General features: G+C 42.0%; 1 protein-coding gene across 3 annotated transcripts; it reads right to left on the bottom strand.

Moving 5' to 3' along the window:
* Positions 1–912: 912 nt before the first annotated feature.
* Positions 913–23,881, bottom strand: rbms1a (RNA binding motif, single stranded interacting protein 1a). 3 transcript variants are annotated; one of them, XM_083890949.1, is made up of 15 exons: positions 23,843–23,881; positions 23,574–23,728; positions 19,324–19,466; positions 17,164–17,222; positions 15,642–15,733; positions 13,653–13,810; positions 12,559–12,638; positions 12,374–12,474; positions 11,460–11,509; positions 11,283–11,373; positions 7,182–7,232; positions 6,214–6,315; positions 4,966–5,034; positions 4,673–4,750; positions 913–2,962 (listed from the first exon to the last, which is right to left on the bottom strand). In XM_083890949.1, the coding sequence occupies exons 2-14, from the start codon at positions 23,622–23,624 to the stop codon at positions 4,682–4,684; spliced, it is 1,116 nt and encodes a 371-aa protein (XP_083747075.1). In that variant the 5' UTR covers positions 23,625–23,728; positions 23,843–23,881; the 3' UTR covers positions 913–2,962; positions 4,673–4,681. The 3 variants fall into 3 exon arrangements, with proteins under 3 accessions (XP_083747075.1, XP_083747074.1, XP_083747076.1); XM_083890948.1 differs by having other exon boundaries at positions 23,574–23,868; XM_083890950.1 differs by lacking the exon at positions 7,182–7,232 and having other exon boundaries at positions 23,574–23,868.
* Positions 23,882–24,819: the final 938 nt, after the last annotated feature.

Raw genomic sequence — 24,819 nt, 5'->3', positions numbered from 1 at the left:
CTCGACTGCTAAGAGATGGGGGCCATGGTGCCTTTATGTCTCTGGGATCAGCTGCACTAAGTCTGAGCTTTAGAAGCGAGATCCGGTGAACGAGTGAAACTACAAAGAGCCTGAAATAGACACACACACGTAAGTACACACACACACGCATACACACACTCATCTGATCCATCATAGGGTAAGATCATACTCAAATATCTGACTGTAAACATTGGTTGTGGGGCAGTCATGGGGAGCACAGCGCCCTCTGCTGCCAAACATTAGTCGAGCATGTTGTACATAAATAATAGGACAGTGGACAATTGCAGAGGTGGAAATATTGAGATATTATACTTGAGTAACTTAAGTACCAACATTTGACTCAAGTACAAGCAAAAGTACTGCTCTAAAAGTGTACTCAAGTTAAAGTAAAAAAAAAAGTGTTTGTGTAAATAGTATTTTTTAACAATTTTTAACATCAATAGTTTTTAATGAACACTTAGTGTTTGTGCTGCACAGATCTTTTGTTTTTGTTCAAATTTCAAAGCCAAATTTCACAAATTCAATACAATTTTAAGTACTTTTTGGTCGGGTGTGTTTATATAATTGGTGAAAATTATTATTTTTTCCCGTCAGATTGCCTTTAGGTTGTGCTGAAAAAAAGAATATAAGACACTTTTTACATATTGTACATTCTTCTAGTCTCTGTATAAACTGTACGTTTAAACACAGTCATGGAAAAAAGCAGTTAAAATGAAATATGTAAACAAATACTGTATCAGTCAAAATGGCCTCAACATCCCAACATTTTTGAGTCAATAACAGATGTGAGGTTTAAAAATAAAGTAAAAAAACAGACTAAATATGATTTAGTGGTAAGAAAGGAGAGCAGAGTCACGTGTGAGAAAGAGAGAAGCCATTTATTCAGTTCAGTCTTTTCAAAAGGAGAGAGCGAGGAGAGGATGGTTTGAGAATCAGCTGAAGGTGACAGGTGATGCGATGAGGAAAAACATGTACACGTTCTTATTGATTTGTTTTTTCTTTTAAAAACCTTTTTTTTTTTTTTTACCCCCAGCAACAACAACAGCACAGTGGAAAAGTACACTACGTTTCCCTCACTGTGAGTCCAGGAGAAGAACCTCCACCAGAACTTCCTGGTTCTTTTTTTTTTTTTACATTGGAAAAACACATTTAAAGAAAAAGGAAAGCAAGGCAAAAAAAAAAAATCTAATCCAAATAAAATATAAAACTCACCCATTTTCCCCCAATTTTGGCCCTGAATGTAAATAATTTACACATCCGCTTTATTATCATCATTATTATTATTATTATTACATGTGATTGTATCTGCCATTAAACTGGAATGAAACGCTGCGTTTCACGCGTGATTGTTGCCTTTTATTTTGGCGAGTTTAAAAAAACCGAGGCAGAGCTTTAACTCCAGGTAAAACACGGAGGTCGAGGAGATCAGAAGAACACACTCACTTGGGTCACTGTCTAACTTTAAATCTCTATCACAGAGGTCTCAAACCCGCGGCCCACGGGCCACACCATGCCCCCCCAATCGATTCCATGTGGCCCCGCCGCCACTTAAAGGCCGAAAAAGTTTTTTCCAATATTATTCTTTTTATGTTTTATTGCGAACTATATATAACGTCCTGCGTGACTTTTATTTTTGAAACTACGTGAAATATCGTCACAAATGTCGTTATTGCTATATCGTGATGGGATAACGCGATGGAATTTTGTGGCCGCCGGGGTCGTGCGAGTTTGAGAACTCGACTCTTAACGCGCCGCGTCGTCGCCGCGACCCGAACGACGCGAGTGAAAGGAAAGAAAAGCGTGGATCGCGCGGGAAAGATGAGGCAAAGCAAAAACGATGTTTCTCTGGACGAATGCTGCACGCGGGGAGACAAAAAACGCGGGTACAAGTCCTAATCCAGCCAGCTCCTGAGCGTGGCCGGTGGGTTTTTTTTTGTGTTCTGCTTTGTCCGCTCGGGATGACAGGGGGCTTTACCTGCAAACCCCCACCACACCAGCAGGCTCCGGCAGAACCATGAGGTAGATATCACTGGTCAAGCTGACCACAAGAGAGAAAACAAACCAAACAAAAAGTCATGTGACGTCATAAAAGTACAGAGCTCTTGTTTCGTATCGTCCTGAAGTTTCAAATGAAAACAAAAGAAGGAAAATGAAGGGGATTGCCTTGCTCCGAGTTTACCACCGTGTATTTTTCTTTGTTATTTTTTTTAAGTATTGCCGTTGGATTCTCAGTCTTTTTTTTTTATTGCTACCACGAAACCAGATAGCAAAACGCTCTCCTGTGATGACCACACACACACACACACACACATGTAATCAGTCAGATAGAAATATGACACCTGATCAAGTCTGGATGAAGGATGTTTGATGTGACGTCAGGAAGGCACCTTTTCCAAGAAGTGTGTGTGTGTGTGTTTTTTTTTTTATGTGGCCTAAAACAAAATGGAGTGATTCTGAACTTTTAAGAAACTTCAGTGCAAGTTTTTACTCAATAATATATCACAAATAAAAGGAACTATTAAAATCATAGAAACCTTGAAGGTGTATATTGTGTGTGTGTGTGTGTGTGTGTGTGTGTGTTGGGGGGGGGGTGTGAAGCTCAATCTCATGCATTTTAATATCCTGTCATACTAGAGGGGGGGGGGGCTAAAGACAGGAGAGAGTCTTGGAGGAGGAAGAGGGAGGAAGGAGAGGATCCTCTGGTGTTGGGTTAGAATCCATGGGGGGAAAAAAGAGAAAAAAAAGAAGAAGAGCATGTTGTTTCTTATCAAAATAAATCTGTTTTTTTTTCCTTTCGTTCTTTCTGTAATTGAGTCCATTTACACTCATCCTTATTTCCACCACAACAAAAAAAAAGAGTTCATGTTCCTGGTCCAGTCAGCTGTTCTCACTGTGACGTCATCAGCAACTTCCCATTGTCGCCGTGTCGCTTACAGAAAGCCTGCGAATAAAGAGAGCACAACACTCTGTCACAACGAATATCAACATGAATATCAACACGGTGTTAATATGAAGGAGACTTTTGTTATAAAATTAAAAAAACCTGAGCCACGAAGGACAAAATGTACACTAATTTGTGCGAGGAACCTGTTGTTATGCTTCAGATTAATATTCTAACCATGAGGGGATAAACGTGCATAAAAAATTTGATATTGACATAGTTCCCAGACCCATGCGTTGCTCAAGGGCTCTATAGTGCCCCCCTAAGGTGAAAACAGAGGCAAAAAAAATTTTTTTCTGAGAAATTCCTGAAACTTGGTGGGAGGATGTTATCGACCAAGACGAACAAAAAAAGTCCACTGTAACCACGGCCTCAACTGAACAGGAAGTCAGCCATATTTATTTTTGCCGTCCATTTTGGCGATTTGCACGATTTGACATAAAAAACGCGCCAATTTGTACTACACACATCAAAGGCGAAAAGGGACGTTAATGACGCGTGACGACATGTTTACGTGCCGCGGCACCGGAGTCCAGGCACCGTTTACCAGTTAGCTCCGTTTGCTGCATTAGCCCCTTTGGCGCCGTTAGCGCGCCTACAGTCGAGCTGGATGGGTTTGTTTATTAAAGGAAAAGAGCAGAGCTACAAATAACCGGCGTACCTGTGTACTGCGTATGTGTGCCTCAGTTTAGCGTTACTTTAGAGACTCATTTTAACAATCGGGAGTCACGTAAACAAGACGTCACGCGCGTCATTTTCAACAATATTGACAATACCATTTCCCACCTGTAGGGGGGAACCCTTAACTCCAATCCTACATTGTGTTACTTTAACTTTTCAACCCCAAAGACCATGTTTACATGCAGTATGACATCTTTCACCACTGTTTCTACTCAGATAAAGAATAACAATTCCTCATAAACCAACAAAGAATGAGGAGAGAGAGTGAAGAGATCCTTTCTGGTATGTGAAGGCCACCGTAGTTCCCTGTTTTCTAACCCTAACCCTGGAGTTAGTCGTGTTATAGCTACACAGGGTTCAATGGGCAAGCTGTGCTTGTGATGGTGGTCAATACACTCTTAGAAATAAGGGTTCCAAGAGGGCCCTTCTACAAGGGCTGAGGTTCTACCTGGAACCATTTGCTTCTGAAAAAACCCTTTCCCAAAGAAAGGTATTTTCAAGGGTTCGTGGTAACACTAATGGTTTCAGTAAGAACCATTTTGATCCAGTGAACCCTTTAAAACCCCTTTCCTGAATAAAGGGTTCTTGGTGGAACCCTCCAAAAGGGTTCCAGGTGGAACCTTTATAAAAAGGTTCTACCTGGAGCCAAAAAGGGTTCTCCTATGAGGAAAAGCCGAAGAACCTTATATGGTTCTGCTTAGCACTTTTATTTCTAAGAGTGTAGATATAAAACAGTCTTGACAAACAACATGGAAACAGATGTATTAAGTGGAAGTCTCCACATGAGAAATCCGACGTATGAAATGAGAAATACTTGTGTTTTCATAGATTCTCTGTTTTCCAAGAGCGGAAAATCAGGTCAGACACAAATTGTTCCAACATGTCTGAAGGCAATGTTTGATCTAATAATAATAATCATCAACAAATGAATGGATATATCTGTGCTGGTCTATAATGCCTGAGCTATAGATGCATTACCCTGTAATAAAGCCCTGTGAGTGTATGTGGCAGTGAAGCGCTGAAACACACCTGCTGTGATTACTTGCTGAGCTGACTGTAAGGAGAGGAGTTGTTGGAAGAATCCACTTGCTGCGGCGTGCCGTTCTCCTGGAAAGAAAAAAAGCAGCGTCTCTCATTTAGAACATGATAATAACTATCTTCACTGAGATAATTGATGGCTTTGAGAGGACGGCCCCTTCAAAAACAAGCCTGGGCCTCGTGAATTGGAAGCAGATTGGGCGGCAGTTATTTCACCGGAACAATTATTGTTTTAGGATGAATTCACAGTTAAAGAGATGAGGCTAAAGCATCAGAACACTTACAGGTGGTGCCTGCATGGGAAGATACTGAGGCATGTAGGCTCCCTGGACTCCAGGGTTGGCAGCAAAATACTGTAAAATAAGACAGAACAGTTAGTACAAGACAGACTCTTCACTGCTACATACAGTATATACACTGATCAGTAAAAATATATATATAGTATATATAATACATATATACAGTACTGTGCAGAAGTCTTAGGCCACTATTAGATTTGTTGTTTTAGCAAATCTATAACGACAATAGAGGATAATTATTTATAATATATTATTATTTCACTTTACTGGAACACATTCGGAAAACATGTACGCAGTTCTTTGTAAAAAAAAAATGATAATAAAAAAAAATCTACACTACTATCTACAAAACTACAGATGTCAAGTATTTAGTGGGATTTACCCTTATATTTGAACAATAACACATCTCTGTTAATACACTCTTAGAAATAAGGGTTCCTAAAGGGTTCTTCTACAAGGGCTGAGGTTCTACCTGGAACCATTTGCTTCTGAAAAAACCCTTTCCCGAAGAAAGGGTTTTCAAGGGTTCTTGGTAACACTAATGGTTCCAGTAAGATGCATTTTGATCTATAGAACCCTTTTAAACCCCTTTCCTGAATAAAGGGTTCTAAAAGGGTTCTTGGTGAAACCTTTGGAGCCAAAAAGGGTTCTCCTATGAGGACAAGCCGAAGAACCTTACATGGTTCTACTTAGCACTTTTATTTCAAAGAGTGTAGTGGAGTGGAACCTTAATTAATGTCACAGGTAAATCCTGTGTTTGTCCTAATATTTCATTTAAAGAAATGCTGATCTGCTGTGGAAAAAATGGTCTATTACGGCAGGTTTATTTAAGAATTCAAGACATGCTCGAGCATTACATACACATGTTGCATGAGTTAAACTGATTGATAGCTCGCTAATATATAAGAGACTCATTTTAAGTTGCTTAAGCTTTAAGTTGCATCAATTTTACATTCAAAATGCCAAGGATCACAGAATTTGACAGAAAAAACAACAGAGCTGGTGGTGCCTGAAACTTTTGCACAGTACTGTGTATATATATGTGTGTATATATATACACATATATATATACAGACCGCAGAGTCCAGACCTTAACCACACAGAGTTGTGACCACAGTCGTCCAACTATCCCATTTAGTCCATTCACAATCACTTTTTAATCATAACTGATATATTTATTTAACCATAGATAACTCTAGTAAAGATTGTAGGACATCCCATAATTGCACTCACCGCTCCACTGTTCCCCAGTGAGAGCTGACCCATCTGCTGAGTAATCATGGCCGAAGGGTGCAGTGACATGGAGGGATCCACAGAGGGCGACATCACAGCAGTCTGGAACACAAGGGGGGGAGGGGGGGAGGGGGGCGGCTCGGTTAGGTTTCCATTCTTTCTCATTCTCACGTCACATGACTCAGTTCCACAAACGGACACAACACAAAGAAAACAAAGACAGGGCGGTGATTTTTTTTGTGTGTGTGGGATTATTTGGGATTGAGAGTTTTCTTTGTGGGATTTGATGCAAACTAATGTACATTAAGAGTGTGATGACGTAGGATTTTGAACATAAGGAACTCCTGTGCTCCGGGGGGGGGGAGGGTTCCATTAAGGGAAAGTATGACACGGCCAGCTCTGGTCTGTCTTCAGATGGCGTCTATTCCTCTAAACACGATGCCTACGGGGAATCAACCATTTCCTTGTGAACAAAAAAAAAAAAAGGAGTGGGGGAGGGGGGAAATCAGCAGAGACACTTGTTCCGCTGGAAACCATCTGTTGGAAGAGTCAAAGAGTCACAAGACTGTCTCTGCTTCAGGCATTTCCTGCTGGATCCAAAGAGAGGAGGAGGAGGGAGGGGAGGGGAGGGGAGGGGAGGGGAGGGGTGTCCCTTTCGTTGTTCCATTGCTCTTTCATACACACTCCCAACACACACGCACAGACACACACTTACATTATATACAGTAAATACACAGATTTCCCAGAGCTCAGCTCCGTCCTCCTACATTCTGGGGGGAAAGTTTGGCGCCGCGTCAGCAGAACAGGCCAATTAAAGTTTTCTTCTCTGCGAGAAAACTGTGTGAGGTTCAGCTGCAGCACAGCCACACACACACAGAAATACACACACACACACACACACACACCCATTTCCTGTCGGCTACGCGGAATCGGAGGTAGTGTGTGAGCAAATGTTGTTGTTCCCTTACCGGGTGTTGCATGAGATATGGTTGATGTGCCACCCATGAATGACTCTGTACCTAAGAAAAGGTCAGAGAGGGAAGGAGGGAGAGAGAGAGAGAGAGGCGGAAAAAGAGGAAGAGACAGACGAAAAAAGAAACAGAGAAAAGAGAAAGTTATTTGAGTGTTACAACTGTGACTTTATTAAGACGGCCTCTCTTGTGCCTAATTATCCTCCTCCTCCTCCTCCTCCTCCTCTTCCTCCCCCACAATATCACCTGTTAAGGTCAGCAATCTCCTGGACACGATCCTTCCTTCCTCTGTTCACTGCTTCTCCACAACTTTTGGATTTTTATACACAAACACGTAGCGCGCGTGTGTGTGTGTGTAACGCTAACCAATAAACAGAGGTGGAAAGAATCCCTATATTTAAGTTAAATCTGATTTAAAGGAGGGATTCATTTGTGCGATTAAGTGTCAAAATGTTTGTACTTGTTTAATTTGGTCGATTTCTGGACGCCGTCATCTTACATTACCATGTTTTCTACAAAGTGGCCAGAGCCTGTGTTTCAGGTTTTCAGGCAGAAGCTTCCCATGCAAACGTAGAATAACAGCAGCTCCACCCACATAACCCTGATGATGCATAAACCAATGAAGAGGAAGGAAGAGACGGCAGAGAGAGAGCGAGTGAAAGAGAGAGGGAGGGAGGGAGAGTTGTGAAAGAGTGTTTAACATCCTTTCTGGTATGCAAGGGAAAGGGACGCGCTTGGGAAAGGGAGGGTTGAGGGTTGAGTCCTCTGTTTCAATCTTTAGATGTCGCTTACTGTTACACACTAGACGTACAAGTACTGTTACTGGTGTAAAAATCTACTCAAGTAAGAATAAAAAGTCATTTAACATGTACTTTAACAGTCGGTGTTGTCTCTCCCCTTTACAGGAGGATATACAGCAAATCAAAAAGTAGTTGCACTGACAACATAAAATATGTCGAAATTATAATGTCACACTATACTTTAAAATAATACAACCATTCAAAGTGGCATAAACTGTGGATTCTGTCATCAGTCACAGGGAAAATCTTTAAATTAAAGGGAATGTTCTTACTTTCCCTTTAAAGGCACAAAAGAAGACCAAAATCTTAGTATTGTAGAGTATAGTTTAGTTTCCAGGGCACTGCATAGTCCTCTATTTTAAAGTACACTACTTTTTAAAATTGTAACTGTAACATTACAGATGTAAAAAAACTTAATTACAGTAATACTATAAAGTAAAGCTAATTGACTATATGCCTGGTCACTTCCTGGTTTCCCCTCTCTCCTGTACGCTGTCAGCTACAGAGTGTAGTGTTCTGTTGTTAAACGCTGTTTTCTTTACTTTAGGCCACGGTGAATCCCTCAGGGCTAACTACTAAAACTACTAAAACACATACATAAACATTTGTGAGGTCCAATTCTCCCCGAAGCAACAACTGACCGGAATTCAAGGAGCTCTAAGGGACGATCCGTGCTCCGTGCATACAGCCCATTCATAACTTCCTCCTCTGCTGAATCGCCTGTATGCAAACCAACAACTACCACCAGAGGGCTCTTGAGCTGCCAACCATTATCAACCACTTCCAGGCCACGCCCGCAACCCCCACAGGAAAAGGTAGGCATCAGGTGCAAAGCGCACAGGTCTATTGTCACAACTATCGGAAAGATGAGTTATCGTTGATATTCCTGGCCTGAGACTGGGAGATATAATCGCTCTGGCTTTGTGTAATCTAGTTATGTCAATATCAGCATTCACAAAGGCAATGACTTGGACTCCCTGCAGGGAGGGAGCTGAGAGGAACTGTCTCCTCGATATGATCGAGACTATTTCACAATAGCACCAGAACAAAAGCCGTGGGCCCGGCTAGTTTTAGCTACAGCGGGGGGAAGTGAGAGCTCCATAGACCATCAAACCAGGCGTGCTTCTGTCACTCTGCAGATATAATGAAGTGGCTGCAGCAGACCGATGATCTACAGCACGTGTCAAACTCAAGGCTCGGGGGCCAGATGTGGCCCGCCATGTCATTTTATGTGGCCCGCGAGTGATTCATTGGTCTTAAAAATCCGTGTTATAATAGGTCTATGATAAAAAATTACATTTCCCACAATGCATGGCGAAACACCATCGCGGACAGGGTTACATCTATAATGCATCATATTTGTAACTTCAATAAGTAATAAATACAGAAAGTTAATTAGCAATATGTTACGGAGTAGTTACCTTCGCTTTACATTATATTTGGTTACATTTATTCTGTGTGACGGTTACATCTGACCCTTTGAGGGTTACCATTATGCTGATGTGGCCCTCAGTGAAAATTGACCTACAGCTATGTTTCCATCATGGTTCTACCGAGAACAGTGCCTTTACGTAATTTAGCTTTAGCAAGATCTGTAGCGTGACGACAACGAACGACGTCACTGAACGCAACACAAAAGACAACAATGGAGGACGTCCAGCAGCTCTTTTTTCCCCTGCTTGGTTTGTATGAGAAGAGATTGACCTGTTACTGTACCATTTTACTGTAGTACAATAAGAGAAGGGTGCCAGATGTAAATGAAATGAAATGATGCTAGTGGCAGTTATAAGGGGTTATTTTGGCTAACCTGCTAACTTCTAATATGCTTACGCCATTTCATTCTAAAGCAGTTGTCACACTTGTGTAAGTTACATACAGCAAAAAAAGCTTTGCATTCGATATAGGAACGTAAACATACTTTAGCTACATCAGTGAGTGTTCCCACCCCATATTCAAATACACACTGGCATCACATTGTGTATGATTGTGAGAGAGTCTGATTGTACAGATGTTTCTGGGAGAGAGGGAAAAAAGAGTCAGGAGAAACTGACTGAATCGAAGCTCTACTCACGCTGTTGTAACATGAAATAATATTTGAACCATCATTAAATAGGAATCAGGGCCACACACGGCGGTGAACTGGCTAGCATTGTTGCCTCACATCGAGAAAGTCAACAGGCCACAAGACCAACAACATGCACAATTCATAGCTTCATAGCGCCTCCTCAATGCGGGCGTGGTCGTCATAGCACAGTTGCTCAGTACTGCTGTGACTTTGTTAAACGCGCCACACAAACACACAAACTAGTGACTTGTAAAGCCGTCGTTTTGGGTGAAACTGGATCATTAAAAAGATTTGTTTTAACGATGTTGTTGTCGCTTTGCTAAATGTTGGAGATGAACACATGTTTTCAGGACTTTTCAGTCTTTTTAACCGATCTACAGTTCGGTGTTGACGTTGCGCTCAGGACTCTTCCAGTGACGACACTCTCTGACCGATCAGTGACCGACTGACCGTCTGTTGACATGAATGTGGTTTTCGTGATCAGATCTGAGGACATGTTCAGACCTGACATGATGGACGTGATAGGATCGCTCCGGATGGATGTTTAACACCAGGTCTGATAGGGATCTGAGTGCAACTCACTCAGAGCTCTATTACTATCACAATATCACAATAAATATCATGAGATACAGCGTACAGCGCCAGAGTCAGGAGGAGCATTGACTCTGCAGTCGCTGCACAAACAGCACAAACACAACGTCTGTGGAAGTTATTATTTCCATTTTGTTTTTTTGTTTTTTTATAGCAGCATGAGCACAGACGTGGAACGCCGTGCAAAAACATGTTGTGAATATATCTGGTTCCCATCTGTTTGAGGGCTCCATTCAAAAACAAGCTCCCACAGATTCATCACATGAATTCCCGTCGGCGAGCGTCACCGGTCGGAAATGTCTGTGGCGCGCTGAAATATCTGAATCAAGCGACAACGCGAGCGAGATTGAAGCGTGACTCATTAACTGCAGAGAAGAGGAAGACCTTCACTCCTTTTGAAACTCTAATCTTCCAGCTTAACATCCATTTCACATGATGAAGTGTAAAAGGGGTCCTGGGCAGTTTTATCACCGCTTCTTACATCTATATAGCACCTGCATCACCAACACACACACACATACACACACAGCCTAACTCTACATAAACACACCATCAATTCAAATGCAACATACACTGGAGGAGTGAGGCAGTAAAAGGGGAGATGATTTAAATTCAGACAGGTTAATATTCCTTGAGCAGTACCTGGTAAGCAGAGAGCGGAGACATGTAGGGAGACATCGCAGGCTGCACAGACATTATCCTGTTGGTCACCGGATACGGAGAAGGATAGTACCTACGGAAAAAAGAGACGACGTTTAAAACGGCCAGATAAGGATTTACGAGGAAAGTAAACTCTGCTCCGATAAGAACGCAACCTACCCATTCTGTACGGCTGCTGACGAGGGGTCGTAGGTGAGCGTCATTGCACCCTAAGGTCAGGAAACGGTCGTTAGTGGAGGAGAAGAACTATACTAAATAATAAGTGACATTAATGCAATTACACATGACTCCTTTAAAAAGTCATAATATTACATATACTTGGTATGAAAAGAAACAAGATTAATTACACAATAATTAATGATATTACTTTTGTAAATAATGTACAAACAAAAAGGGATATTCAATTATCGATAGATAGATACACTCTTAGAAATAAGGGTTCCAAAAGGGTCCTTCTACAAGGGCTGAGGTTCTACCTGGAACCATTTGCTTCTGAAAAACCCTTTATTCGAGAAAAGAACTAAGGGTTCTTGGTAACACTAATGGTTCCAGTAAGAACCATTTTGATCCAGAGAACCCTTTAAAACCCCTTTCCTGAATAAAGGGGTTTAAAGGGTTCTTGGGGGAACCTTTATAAAAAGGTTCTACCTGGAGCCAAAAAGGGTTCTCCTATAAGGACAAGCCTAGGAACCTTATATGGTTCTACTAAGCACTTTTATTTCTAAGTGTAGACAGACAGACAGACAGACAGACAGATAGATATAGACAGACAGACAGACAGACAGATAGATATATAGATAGACAGACAGACAGACATACAGACAGACAGACAGACAGACAGACAGACAGACAGACAGACAGACAGACAGACAGACAGACAGACAGATAGATAGATAGATAGATAGATAGATAGATAGATAGATAGATAGATAGATAGATAGATATATAGATAGATAGATAGATAGATAGATAGATAGATAGATAGATAGATAGATAGATAGATAGATAGATAGATAGATAGATAGATAGATAGATAGATAGATAGATAGATGATCTGATGTGAAGATACATACTAGTCTGAGATCGCCCGTCTGTCCATTGGGAACAAATCCGCTGTGAACATGTTTCTTCCGTTGACTGTCGGCAAACTTACACAGCAAGGGCTGAGGGGGCGCTGTAGGCAGAGCACACACACACAACAAACAGTCACGCAAAAGGAAAAGATTTATTTAAAAAAAAAAGTAAAATTCTTTCTTACCCAGAGCTCCAGAAGCCATCTTGATAAATTTTCCATTAAAGTGGGAGATGACTGCGTTACACTGCTCTGTTGTGTCCATCCTGGAGGGGGAAGAGGGGGCGGGGGTTAATAATACAACAACAACCATTACTCAGCACTAAATCACACATGGGTCACTGTGGAGTAAAAAGTGTCCTCAGCACAGAGCAGTATTGTTAGGAATGACGCAAACAGGGATAGGCAGCATGTTCATCAGAAAACACACACCTCAGATTCGAATGCAGTTACAAACCCTGAAAGCTCTTTAAACACAACATCATGCTGAATGGAGACCAGGTCATGACTGAATCTAGTTAAAGCACAACTATGCAGGATATTGACACTAATTTAACAGCTTTGGATTAATTGTGGTGGTTAAAGATCATGTTGCAGGGAGATTTGGGGCTGTCTTCACTGAAAAACCAGCCTTGCAAGATCAGGGCCGAGCCTGAGTCTTCAGAATCAGGAGGTCTCGTGAAGTCTTAGGTCTCTCGAGAAACACAAAATGCTTCGCCCTACCAGTTACTGGCTATAAGATCGAGGAAGCAATAGTGTTATTTTAGACGTTCATCATGGCAGAGCCAGTGAAAAAAAGAAGCCAGGAAGAGGAAACGACCGTCTGTCTGAGCGAGCGAGCGGCCAGTGGTGAGTTTTTACGACACTGAGGATGAAGAGGTAGGCGATGATAGATAGATGGATGAGAAAAAAGTGATAAAGCAACCAGACAAAAACACTGGGATAGAAGCTGCATTGTTCAAATAACTCCGCCCAAATGCCAAAGAAACGGGCAGAGATCTGAGTGCAAAAGAGCGAAAGGTGACGGAGAAGCAAAGTAAGCTAGGAAAGCAATGGCAAACATTTACATGCAGTAGCTGGTGTTTGATCTGAGAGGCAGTAGATACACCGACTGTTCTCACATAATAATTAAACCTAAATCAACAAATAACATCATATACACTGGTTTACACCTGAGAAAAGTGGTTGAGGGGTTTAGTTACACGTGCAGTGGGTATATATATATTCTACAACAGAGAAGAAATTAATGCTCCTTCAAACGACAATTCTCTGCGACTGACCTGGCGAAGCCCACCCCTCGGCTGTTGCCACTGTAGTCCCGGAGGATGCGCGTGGAGACGACCTGGCCAAACGGCTGCAGCATGTTCTCCAGCTCCTTCTCATCCACAGAGAGCGGCAAGTTGGAAATGTACAGATTTGTCGGGTCCTGCTCCTGTTGCTGTTCCCGCAAAGACACACACAGTCAATACAATTTCAGCGTTTCTTGACCACAATGTCGACACTGTAACTGCAGTTTCAAAACATGTTTTTTATCTGGTCTAAAACTCGTCGGGCCACACTGTGGAGAACGTGGCTTGTGCTAGAAGGTAGAAGGTTGCAGGTGTTTCGGGTCCAGCTGTATCGCAAAATTAATTTGGCCATGACAGCTGTTTTGGGCTCGGACACTCTTAGAAATAAAAGTGCTAAGTAGAACCATATAGGGTTCTTCAGCTTGTCCTCATAGGAGAACCCTTTTTGGCTCCCTTTTGGAGGGTTCCACCAAGAATCCTTTTAAAACCCTTTATTCAGGAAAGGGGTTTTAAAGGGTTCTCTGGACCAACATGGTTCTTACTGGAACCATTAGTGTTACCAAGAACCCTTGAAAAACCCTTTTTTTTCAGAAGCAAGTGGTTCCAGGTAGAACCTCAGCCCTTGTAGAAGGACCCTTTTGGAAACCCTTATTTCTAAGAGTGTACCTTGTGGCTGAGGGGATATGTTTGTGTCAAAATGGATTAGTTTCATTTGGGTACAGCATATTTTTATATAATATAGTCCTCTCCACCCATTTTACCCATTTAATTACCTGTAAAGGGCTAGTGCAAATAGTAACAAGAAGTATTCCAGTTGCCAAAAAAGTGATTTGTGCTCCTCCAGGTTAAAAGTTACGGTAGTTTAATCATTAGAAAGCAGCCATAATCATCATATGAACTCCGTGATACAGCTTTAACGCCATTTTGCATGTTCTTCCTGTGTGTGCATGGTTTTCCACTATTCTTCGGCTTCCTCTGACATGTCCAGAAACATGCAGAGGCTAATTGGACACTCCAGAGGTGTGAATGTGAGAGTGAAAGGTTGTCCATCTCTGTCTGTTGGACCTGTGATGGACTGCTGACCTGTCCTGTGTCCATGGTGTGACCCTGCCTTTCACCCTATGACAGCGGCCCCCGCCACCCTCATGTGGAGGATAAGGGTAGACAATGAATGAATGAAACTTGTCTTGTTGGATGAGGTTTAAAGACTCAACTGGAGTGTGGTTAAGGGACAGACATATGGTTAAATAAACACAAAGCAGCTCCTCTGCAAACACACACACACACACACACACACACACACACACACACACACACACACACACACACACACACACACACACACACACACACACACACACACACACACACACACACACAGCTCAGCAGCATCTCCATGCTCCTCCCTAGAAACAGCGGGAGAGCAGCGTAGCCTAGCTACCACGACACACAAAACACATGCAGGTCTCTTGACAGTCAGCAGTCCTTCATCAGTAGGAAAGGGAAGTGACTTCAAAATAGAAATAGATTTTGTATAATAATCAAGGCAATTTTAATATTTTCTGTCCACTGCAAGACAATTTATAGACGATGGTCTAAATGTTCACTTTGTGCTCTGAAAGTGTTGCACTACTGCTTTAATGCAGAGAATCCTATATTTATTACTGTTCATTCTTCATAATAAAGACGTGTCTCATGTATATCATGTATTGTGTGTGTGTGTGAGCTGCTGGTGCTGTGTAAGCTGTCACACCGACTGATTGACAGGTTATTTGGCGCAGACAGACATGACATCTGGTTTCTACAGTGAGAGTAAATGGGGTCACGGGAAGAACAGCTTGTCAGCTGAGGTCATGTGACCACGGTCTAATGTCATTCGCCAGTGCAACGCACACACGCACACACACACACACAGACTGAAGAAGAACGACTACACAGAAATGCTCACACACTGCACACACACACACGTTTGTAACTCACCTTGGCCATCTGTGCCTGTATGCCGCTGGTTTTCAGAGCATGTACAGCCTTTAAAGCAGCCGCTGGGCTGTCAAAGTCCACAAAGCCGTAACCTGTGGTTGGCAGAACAATATTTACACTGAAAGTCAAATAATAACAGAACCACCTATTATACACATTAAACTACTACTGTTACCCATGGATTGGACCCACATTGACACATTCTTTACTACTACTGCTGCTATAACTACTACTACTGTTACTACTACCACTACTACTGCTGCTACTGCTATGACTGATATTACCACTGCTACTACTAACACTACTGCTATTGCTACTGCTATTGCTACTGCTAGTACTACTACTGCTACCGCTACTACTACTGCTCTACTGCTATTACTACTGCCACTACCGCTACTACAACTGTTACTACCGCTACTCCTACTGCTACTACTACTACTACTGCTACTGATGCTGCTACTACTACTACTACTACCACTACTACTCCTGCTACTGCTGCTACTACTACTACAGCTACTGCTACTACTGCTGCTACTACTACTGCTACTCCCGCTGCCACCGCTACTGCTGCTACTACTACCGCTACTGCTACTGCTACTGCTACTACTACTCCTGCTATTAATACTACTCCTGCTACTACTACTACTACTACTGCTACTACTACTCCTGCTATTACTACTACTCCTGCTACTACACTACTACTACTGCTACTACTACTACTACTGCTACTACTACTACTACTACTAATTGATTTGTTTATCCAAGTGTCGTGCACTCCATAATGCCCCGCCCTGAACACACACCACAAACAGGATACACATATGATTATGTAGCATGTAACAATATCCAATTTCATTCTATAAAAAGAACAAAGTGATCAATAAATTGGATACAGTGTTCTCTTCCTTAATAACCACACATTATCAATGAATCCGGCATAGATCTCATTCTTAAATAACAACATAACTTATCACCGAAACCAACTGAATTAATTCTGGCCACAGTGACCTCCTGGAATCTATAGTTCAAGTGTCTATCTATGATAAATTGCACACACTGCACATGTGTGTCCCTTCACTGCAGTGTTTCTGATTCATGACTATGTTTTGCACCACCCTGTCAGTGTAAACGTGCTTCTCCTGAGCTTAGTAATTAATCATCATCATCATCATCATCTTCTGCCTCTCACTTTGTCAAACTTACTGTATGGCACCACTGCATTGTGATGCCGTTCACTACTTTGTGCAGCACTCAGATGTGAAAATAAAAGCGGACACGTTCACTGTTTCGTGTTCAGAAAGTGATGGATTACCCGACTCGAGCGTATTAGTCAGAGCAAATTGATTTACATACTCGTACTATGGAAATAAAATGGAAACTGGGAGCTGCCTTGGAAGGAGTGGACATTCATTCAGGAAAAAAAAATGGAGTCGGTGGAGTCACCGTACGTAAACATGGAATAACGTAGTGCATTTATTATTATTATTTTCTGCTGTTAGTGCAGGATCATGGCCGTACTGACCTTTACATTTGTTGGTCGTCTTGTCCAGAATTGCCTTTGCTGACTGAATCTTTCCATACCTGGGCAAACATAAATATGCATTAAAAAAATGGAAAAAAGGAAAACGCATTTCTGCTCAATGGAAAATCAAAAAACAAATACATCCAGGCTCTGCCGTATATCTGACTTTAAAATAAGTTGAATTGTGCCACCGGCCGTGAGCTGCGTGCTGGCTGAATGCCTCGCTTCCATACATCACCATTCAGAGCTTGTTGCTATAAAAAGCACTTTCATTTCTGCTTTGTGCTGGCAAACACCATTGGGAACGTGAACAAAACATGAGCAAACAGGACACAAACAGCTGCTGCTGCTGCTGCTGCTGCTAAAATGAGTCAGTGCTTCTCTTCATATGTTTGGGATTCAGTGGCAAAGAGAGCAGACAAAACACCACTAATTACCCATGATACACCACACAAAAACATGCACTCGGACATAGGTAAGTCTGGGCTGCTGAACACGACTGGTGTTTCTTTTTCATCCTGTTTACATTATTTTTTACATGACCAACATGAGCTATTTTATCTGTATGGTGACATGAGACATGGTTTTGGATATCGTGATAAGGTCTGATCTGTGACGGCTAATCCTGGTTTTAAAGATTGTTGCATTGAGAATTATATTTATTATACAGAATAAATACACTAAATATTCTATATATTGATTACAAAATACATGGACTTAATAGTACTTCTTTAATTTTACTCCTAATTATTAGTGCTATAGCAAAATTTGACCATATTTATAGTCAATTTCTAGAATTATCCTTCATTTAACATTAAAAAGCCCAAGAAATAAACCAGGTATTATCTGAAATTAAAGGTTATGTGTATTTACAGTGAATTATCACTCTCAAAATCTCACAATAAATTGTTTCATGAGCCCAGAGAAATAACCTGTGTGTGGCTTTATATCCCCATATATCTCATATATCGCAATATAAATATAAAAATATCCAAATATTATCTATAATCCACATGCCCCAGCCTTAGCTATCTAGGTATTTCTTTGGTTCGACCATCTAATCTAAAAAACAGAATAATACTTTTAAGGGTCACAAGCCCCTATACAATTTGGGAAAAACCCTTTTTTTGTTTTCTTGTGGCGTGTAAAATGAGAAGCTTGATGACGCTAACGTTGATAAGCGTACAGTCACTGTGACGTTGGTTAGCTTAGCACAAAGACTAGAAACGGGGGGGCAACAGCTAGCCACACTCTACCAAAGGAAACCAAATATACTGTACCTCATGTAAACAGTCCTATGAAACTCAATAATGAACATTAAAAAATGTGATTTTTTTTGTGGTTTTACAGGGGACTGCTGGCTCTCTGTGCTAAGCTAAACCAGCATCTTCTAGCTAACTGTACGTCATTATTATTATCTGAGTGAAAAACACAACAGGTATAAATTTATATAATGCAAAACTAATATGAACTCAAATCACTACACACAGTTGGATGTTGTACAGTATTTGTTTTTTAGCAGGAGCCGGAAAATGGTTTTAAAATTCAGCAAACGTGCAAACATTAGCGACACAACAGCGCTATACACTCTTAGAAATAAAAGTGCTAAGTAGAACCATATAAGGTTCTTCGGCTTGTCCTCATAGGAGAACTCTTTTTTATCTCCAGGTAGAACCTTTTTATAAAGGTTCCACCAAGAAGAACCTTTTTAAAACCCTTCATTCAGGAAAGGGGTTTTAAAGGGTTCTCTGGATCAAAACGGTTCTTACTGGAACCATTAGTGTTACTAAGAACCCTTTCCCAAAGAAAGGGTTTTTCAGAAGCAAATGGTTCCAGGTAGAACCTTAGCCCTTGTAGAAGAACCCTTTTGGAACCCTTATTTCTAAGAGTGTACTAGATATACACATACCTGAAACACATAAGCTTACATCATCATCAAATACAGGATGTGTGTGTATGATATAGTGACCTTATGGGGACCAAAACCTGGTCCTAATGAGTTATTGGTCAATTCTAGAGGTGTAATATGAAATATAGTGAGGTTAACGTTATATTAACTGCTCATGGTTAGGGTTGGGGATTAGGATTAGGCTTCCAAATGAATGGAAGTCAACGTATGTGAACGTGTGTGTGTGTGTGTGTGTGTGTGTGTGTACTGACTGGTGACAGAGTTTGACCAGGTCCAGGTCTGTGGTAGCAGGAGGCAGGCCGCGGATGTACAGGTTGGTTTTGCTGAGCTGCTCCAGGCCTGTGCTGCTGCTGTTGCTGCTGCTGCTGGGGCTGGATGGAGTCATGGGGTAGGACTGCACACAGGAAAACCACTGTTAGGACGCATGATAATCTCATTTATAAAACCCAGGTCAGCGGTAATCACAGGAATGTCTCGTCTCTGTGCGCTCAGACAAAACGTGAACACACACATACACACATATGGAAGCTGGTTTGATGTTCAGCGCGCTGCTCATCAATGATCTCTAAACCACAAAACTGTGTTCATGTTCAGTCATTGTGGTTTGATTTGAACTCACACTCACTATGGACGACCACAGCATTATGTATTTTTACTTTAGTGATACTTTCACTTTGGGATGCATGATATTATGAATATAATATTGGTATGGGCAGATTTGATGTATTATTGGATATCAGTAAACATACATCGATATATTGGAAATCGGCAGAAAAGTCCAATATCGTGCATCTTCATGTATATGCAGAGATGGAAAGTAACAAAATACATTTACTCAAGTTACTGTAATGCTTTTTTTGTGTATTTTGTATTTTGCAAAGTACAATTTACTACTTATTGAGTATGGATTGACTCAAGTATTGTACTTAGTTACTTTATAAATCCTATCCGTTACTGAGTAAAAATAAAAATTCAGCATAATGAAGACTTGCAGGGGGAAAATAATATACACCAGAACCAGACGAATGATGATGTAGTTAGCATTAGCATTAGCACCAGCACTGGCACGTGAACATAGAGGGCGCGCGGCAAAAGTGATGTAATATCCTGTGTCGCGCCGGGCACGTGCACTCCAAAAAACGAAGTAACTTTTACTTAAAGTACATTTCAAATGAACTACCTTTTACTTCTATTTGAGTAATATTTCATCAAAGTATCGGTACTTTTACTTGAGTACAATATTTTAGTACTTTTTCCACCTCTGTGTATGTGTATCTCTTTATTTTCACTCGTAATGTAATACGAAGTCAAATTCTTCCACCACTGCAGGGATTTAAGTTTCTGTTTGACCTTCAGGCTCCTGGTTGTCGTTAAATGGTGATTCAAATACATTCATTCATAAATGTGGGCAGCAGCGATGATGATGTTGATGATTCACAATTTTGTGTTCACCTCTCACATCCTGCTGTGTGGTGTTTGTATCAGAAACCCTCAGTTCCGTCTTCGTTCTGGTGATCCGCACAAATGCCGCGCTGCCTCGCAGAAGCATTTCCTTCCCCTTACTCATTCATTAAAATAGCTCCCAGCCTCCCAAGGCCTCTCCAGATCACATCAAAGACAATGCATGGCAGAATCACACCATCTGTCCACAACCAAAGGACAATCCACTCCAAATGCCAAAGCCATGGGTGCAACTACAGCCATGCCAACAAGGATATTCCAGGGATTCTTGTGACGGTTAAAAACATACACAGCAGCTCTGTTTTTCCCTCTTTAACAGATGAGGAATAGATTGCTGTGGCAGAAACATCTGCTGGGCCTGTTATGTGTTCAAGTAGAAGCCTTAGATTTTTAGCCAGTGTGCAATTACCACGCTGACTTTATCTAAGACCACCGCGGTTCACAGAAGGTCTCAGAGTAGTGAGGCTTCATCCACTCCACCGAGAGCAGCAGCCGCGGTGGATACGACTGTGGATTTCACAGAGAAGATATCGAACCGTACGACAGTTAGATTCATTCATTCATGCCCGCATTTAGATAGCTTAGCTTGGTTTCAGTGAAACACGGCAATGGAAGAGCACAGCTGAATATGAAATACGAGTATCTGGGATGATAGGGGTGAATATTCAACAGCAGCATTATTGTCTGTCACATATGTGAATATTTTAAACTGCAGCACATGAGAGCTAGTGAGAGCAATGCAGGGTTCAAGGCGCGTTGAGATGCATTCAAAGACCTTGGTTAATATCATCAGCGTCTTCAGCTTCAAGGTGCCTTCAAGGAAGCTTGTATATTTCTAACTAATAAAGAAAAGCAGTATTCTCTCATTTGTTCACTCCTACATATAAAAACAATTATAATTGTGCCGATGAAAATAAAATGATGATAAAACATTGCATTTATATGTAACGTTTACCGTTTAAATAAAGGTCTGAATTGACCTTTGGCCCCTGGGAATCGTCATGTGATCAAATGAAGTCGTCATTACCAATATTACCAATAGTTGCAGTAATTGGTTGACTTTTTGAAGAGAATATCTTAATTGGGGCGTGACATCGCAATTATCACTGCAAGTTCCGGTATGGAACAATTGGGTTTTGCTGTTTTATAGACAAAGTTGAAATATATATATAAGTGCGTGTATAATTGCTTTAAATAAAACACGGTTTGATACTACTAGGCTCAGAATAAGACCTTTATATACACAATACACTTAGAATAAGACCTTTATATACACAATAAACTTAGAATAAAACCTTTATATAGACAATACACTTAGAATAAGACCTTTATATACACAATCAACTTAGAATAAGACCTTTATATACACCGCAGGCAGGGGCCTTGCTTTATGGAAGTCGCCATCTTGCGGCTCCATGTTTCTACAGCGGCCTAAATGGATGTGTGTTCTGAGGCAGATGCTCACATGCAAACTAAGACTGGCTCCTCCCACATCCACAACCTGATGAATAAATGAACAAAGAGGGAGGTAAAAGCAGAGCGAGAGAGGGAGAGGGAGAGAGAGAGAGAGAGAGAGTGTGTCCTCATCCTTTCTGGTTTGTGAAGGCCACCGTAGTTCCCTGAAGCTATTGGGAAAGGGAGGGCTGAGTTTCAGTTTGACCATTAAATATATCACTCATTCTTAAACGCGAGCTGAACCTCTTAAATAAGATGATCGTAAAACGAGGTCCTGAGACCAGTGGAAAGTGGATGCTGGCTCCCTCTTGTGGCACTTCACCATAAATCACTAGGACTGTATGCTGGCGAGCGAGAGCTAGAATTTTTTCTTCTTTTTTAACTTTAATCCCTGAGGGAAATTCTTTCTCTGCATAGAATGAGGAGCAGCGAGCAGCGCCTGGGAAGCTATGGGGGGTCTGGTGCCTTGCTCAGGGGGTTTCCCAGCCCTTTGACCTAGTGGGGAGTCAAACCGGCAACCCTCCGGTTACAAGGCAAATGTCTTGTTTTTGTCCACAGACCAAAATGATTCCGTTTGAATGATTTCTTTGTTTCATGGAGCAAAGAAACAGGAAAATGTTCACATTTTAGAGGCTGAAATATCAAAGAGCTTGTTTTTAATGACCAAAAAACACAACAACCTGAATGTAAGGTGTAGTCAATGTAGTCATTTGTCCATCCCTGCGTATATATATATAGATAGTGTATAGTGTGTTGTCCCATCCCTACCCACAATCCTCTTCGTGTGGTACAGAGCTCGCATCACGTGCCCGCCTCCTACTCTCACCTTCCAGCTGAATCAAAGGTGTGATGGCAAATATATTCATATTCATATGAGCTTTCCGTTGTGCAGGTGCATGCGATCACACACTGACACACATTATATATACATGACATGATGACATGGTTCAGTCTGACTTCCTCTTTGCATCCACCCCAGAATATATTAACCTCTAAAACACACTACAGTAACCATCGTGCACGTCGACCACAGGAGGCAAACAAGGTTATACCGTGGACATGACAAAGTATGAGTGGTGGAGCTGCACATACATCAGCTCACAGGCAAATCATATCCATTATTGATTCATCGGTCAGTTATCGATTAGTGGTTTGCTCCATGAGTGATGGAAATACACAGATATTCAGTTTACTGTCACATCCCAGCAAAGAGAGCAGGGATTTAGCAGCAATTTACATTTAAATCAGGGAACTAATAATATAGCAATCATTAATAGAGTGGTCTATGGATGTAGTGGTCGATTATGAATGGATTAATGACACAGCCCCACAGAGGTCGACTGGGATCCATGTTTTTTTACAGAATGAAAATGATGAGGTGTTGGAATCAGTTTGATATAAATGTATTTCATCCATATGGACGCAGGAGAGGGCTCTCCAATGTCATTTGAGGCTGCTGCCATTATCCCGACTGCTTATTCTAATGTCAGCAGAAAGAAAAGTGGGCAATTCTTTTTCAAAATAAACACGCACATAAATGAATAATAGGTGTGTGTGTGTGAGTGTGAGTGTGTGTGTGGCCTACCTGCTTACGAGGGGCTGCCTTCAGCGGGTTGCCTGTGTTTGCAAAAATCATCCTGTAGGTTACAGATTATTTCTCCCCCCTCCCGGAATAAAAAAAAATGTCAAAGAGGAGAACGAGGAGGCACAGGAGACGGAATCCACGCCGCGGTGACGGAGCTGAAGGAGAAGCCAGTGAGTTTCAGGGCATCCGCATAGTGATCGGCCTGGTTAATAGTAATAAAGCCTGGCTCCTGCTCCTACACTGACACATCTATACAGTCTGATGCTCACCAGGCGATGGAGCAACCCTCCGGATCCGCTTCATTGATCTACGACGTCCTGCAGCACAGCGCTTCAGTCCCACCTACTACAGACCGAACCATTTCGCTCTAAGCGCGGGGGGGGTGAAAGGGGGGGGGAGGAAACTGCGATGTCGCCGCATAAAAACTCGGTTTTTGGGGGGTTTTTTGGGTGACAAAGACGCAGTGGCGCGTGCGCTGTCGGCGGCGGCTCCGTTTGTACTCGGAGACAAAAGTGGCGCTTTTTTGTTGCGTTTGATTCGTTTGAGGCGCGGACTTACACTCACCCGCCCGCCCGCCCGCCTTTCATGTTGTTGTCGTCCGTCCGCACATACCAAACATTCTTCACCCCCACCTCCTCCTCCTGCCACACACACACTCACTCACACACACACAAACACACGCACACACACACACACACCCCTCCTAGCTGCTCTTGTTAGGACCCTGCCTTGAATTCCATTCATTTAGTCGGACTAACCCAAGTCCTGTCCCCCTTTTAACCAAAAGCACGAATTACATCTTAACTCTCTCTCTCCCCACACACACACACACACACACACACACACACACACACACACACACACACACACACACACACACACACAGCTGTGTTAGCCTCCATTCACTTGGACACATGCTAATAAACAAAGCCTTCTTCTCCCCTCACCTCAAACCAACCAGGACCCAAAACATCAGTACCCGGTTTTTTGTGGTCCTGACAAGGTCCTAAAGAGGTCACACACACACACACACACGGTCACACACACACACACACACACACACACACACACACACACACACACACACACACACACACACACACACACACTTCCTCTACCCCTCCCCCCACTCGACACTCTACATGTCAGAGAATCAGGATGCAATGAAATATAAGCAGGGACTGGCCTCAGCTGGAGGTCACAGTCTCCCTGTAAACACAACGAGAGTGGATTAACACACACACAC

This window comes from Microchirus variegatus (genome assembly GCF_963457635.1).
Source record: "Microchirus variegatus genome assembly, chromosome: 6".
Lineage (NCBI taxonomy): Eukaryota > Metazoa > Chordata > Actinopteri > Pleuronectiformes > Soleidae > Microchirus > Microchirus variegatus.
The sequence above is the reverse complement of the archived record's forward strand: the minus strand, read 5'-3'. Positions and strand labels throughout refer to the sequence as shown.

Coding starts and splice junctions, on each gene's coding strand:
- rbms1a (XM_083890949.1), bottom strand. CDS start 23,624: ATGATTTTTGCAAACACAGGCAACCCGCTGAAGGCAGCCCCTCGTAAG. Junction 13,811..15,641: donor TACAGGCACAGATGGCCAAG/GTGAGTTACAAA, acceptor TTGCGGGAACAG/CAACAGGAGCAGGACCCGAC. Junction 6,316..7,181: donor CATATCTCATGCAACACCCG/GTAAGGGAACAA, acceptor CTTGTGTTCCAG/ACTGCTGTGATGTCGCCCTC.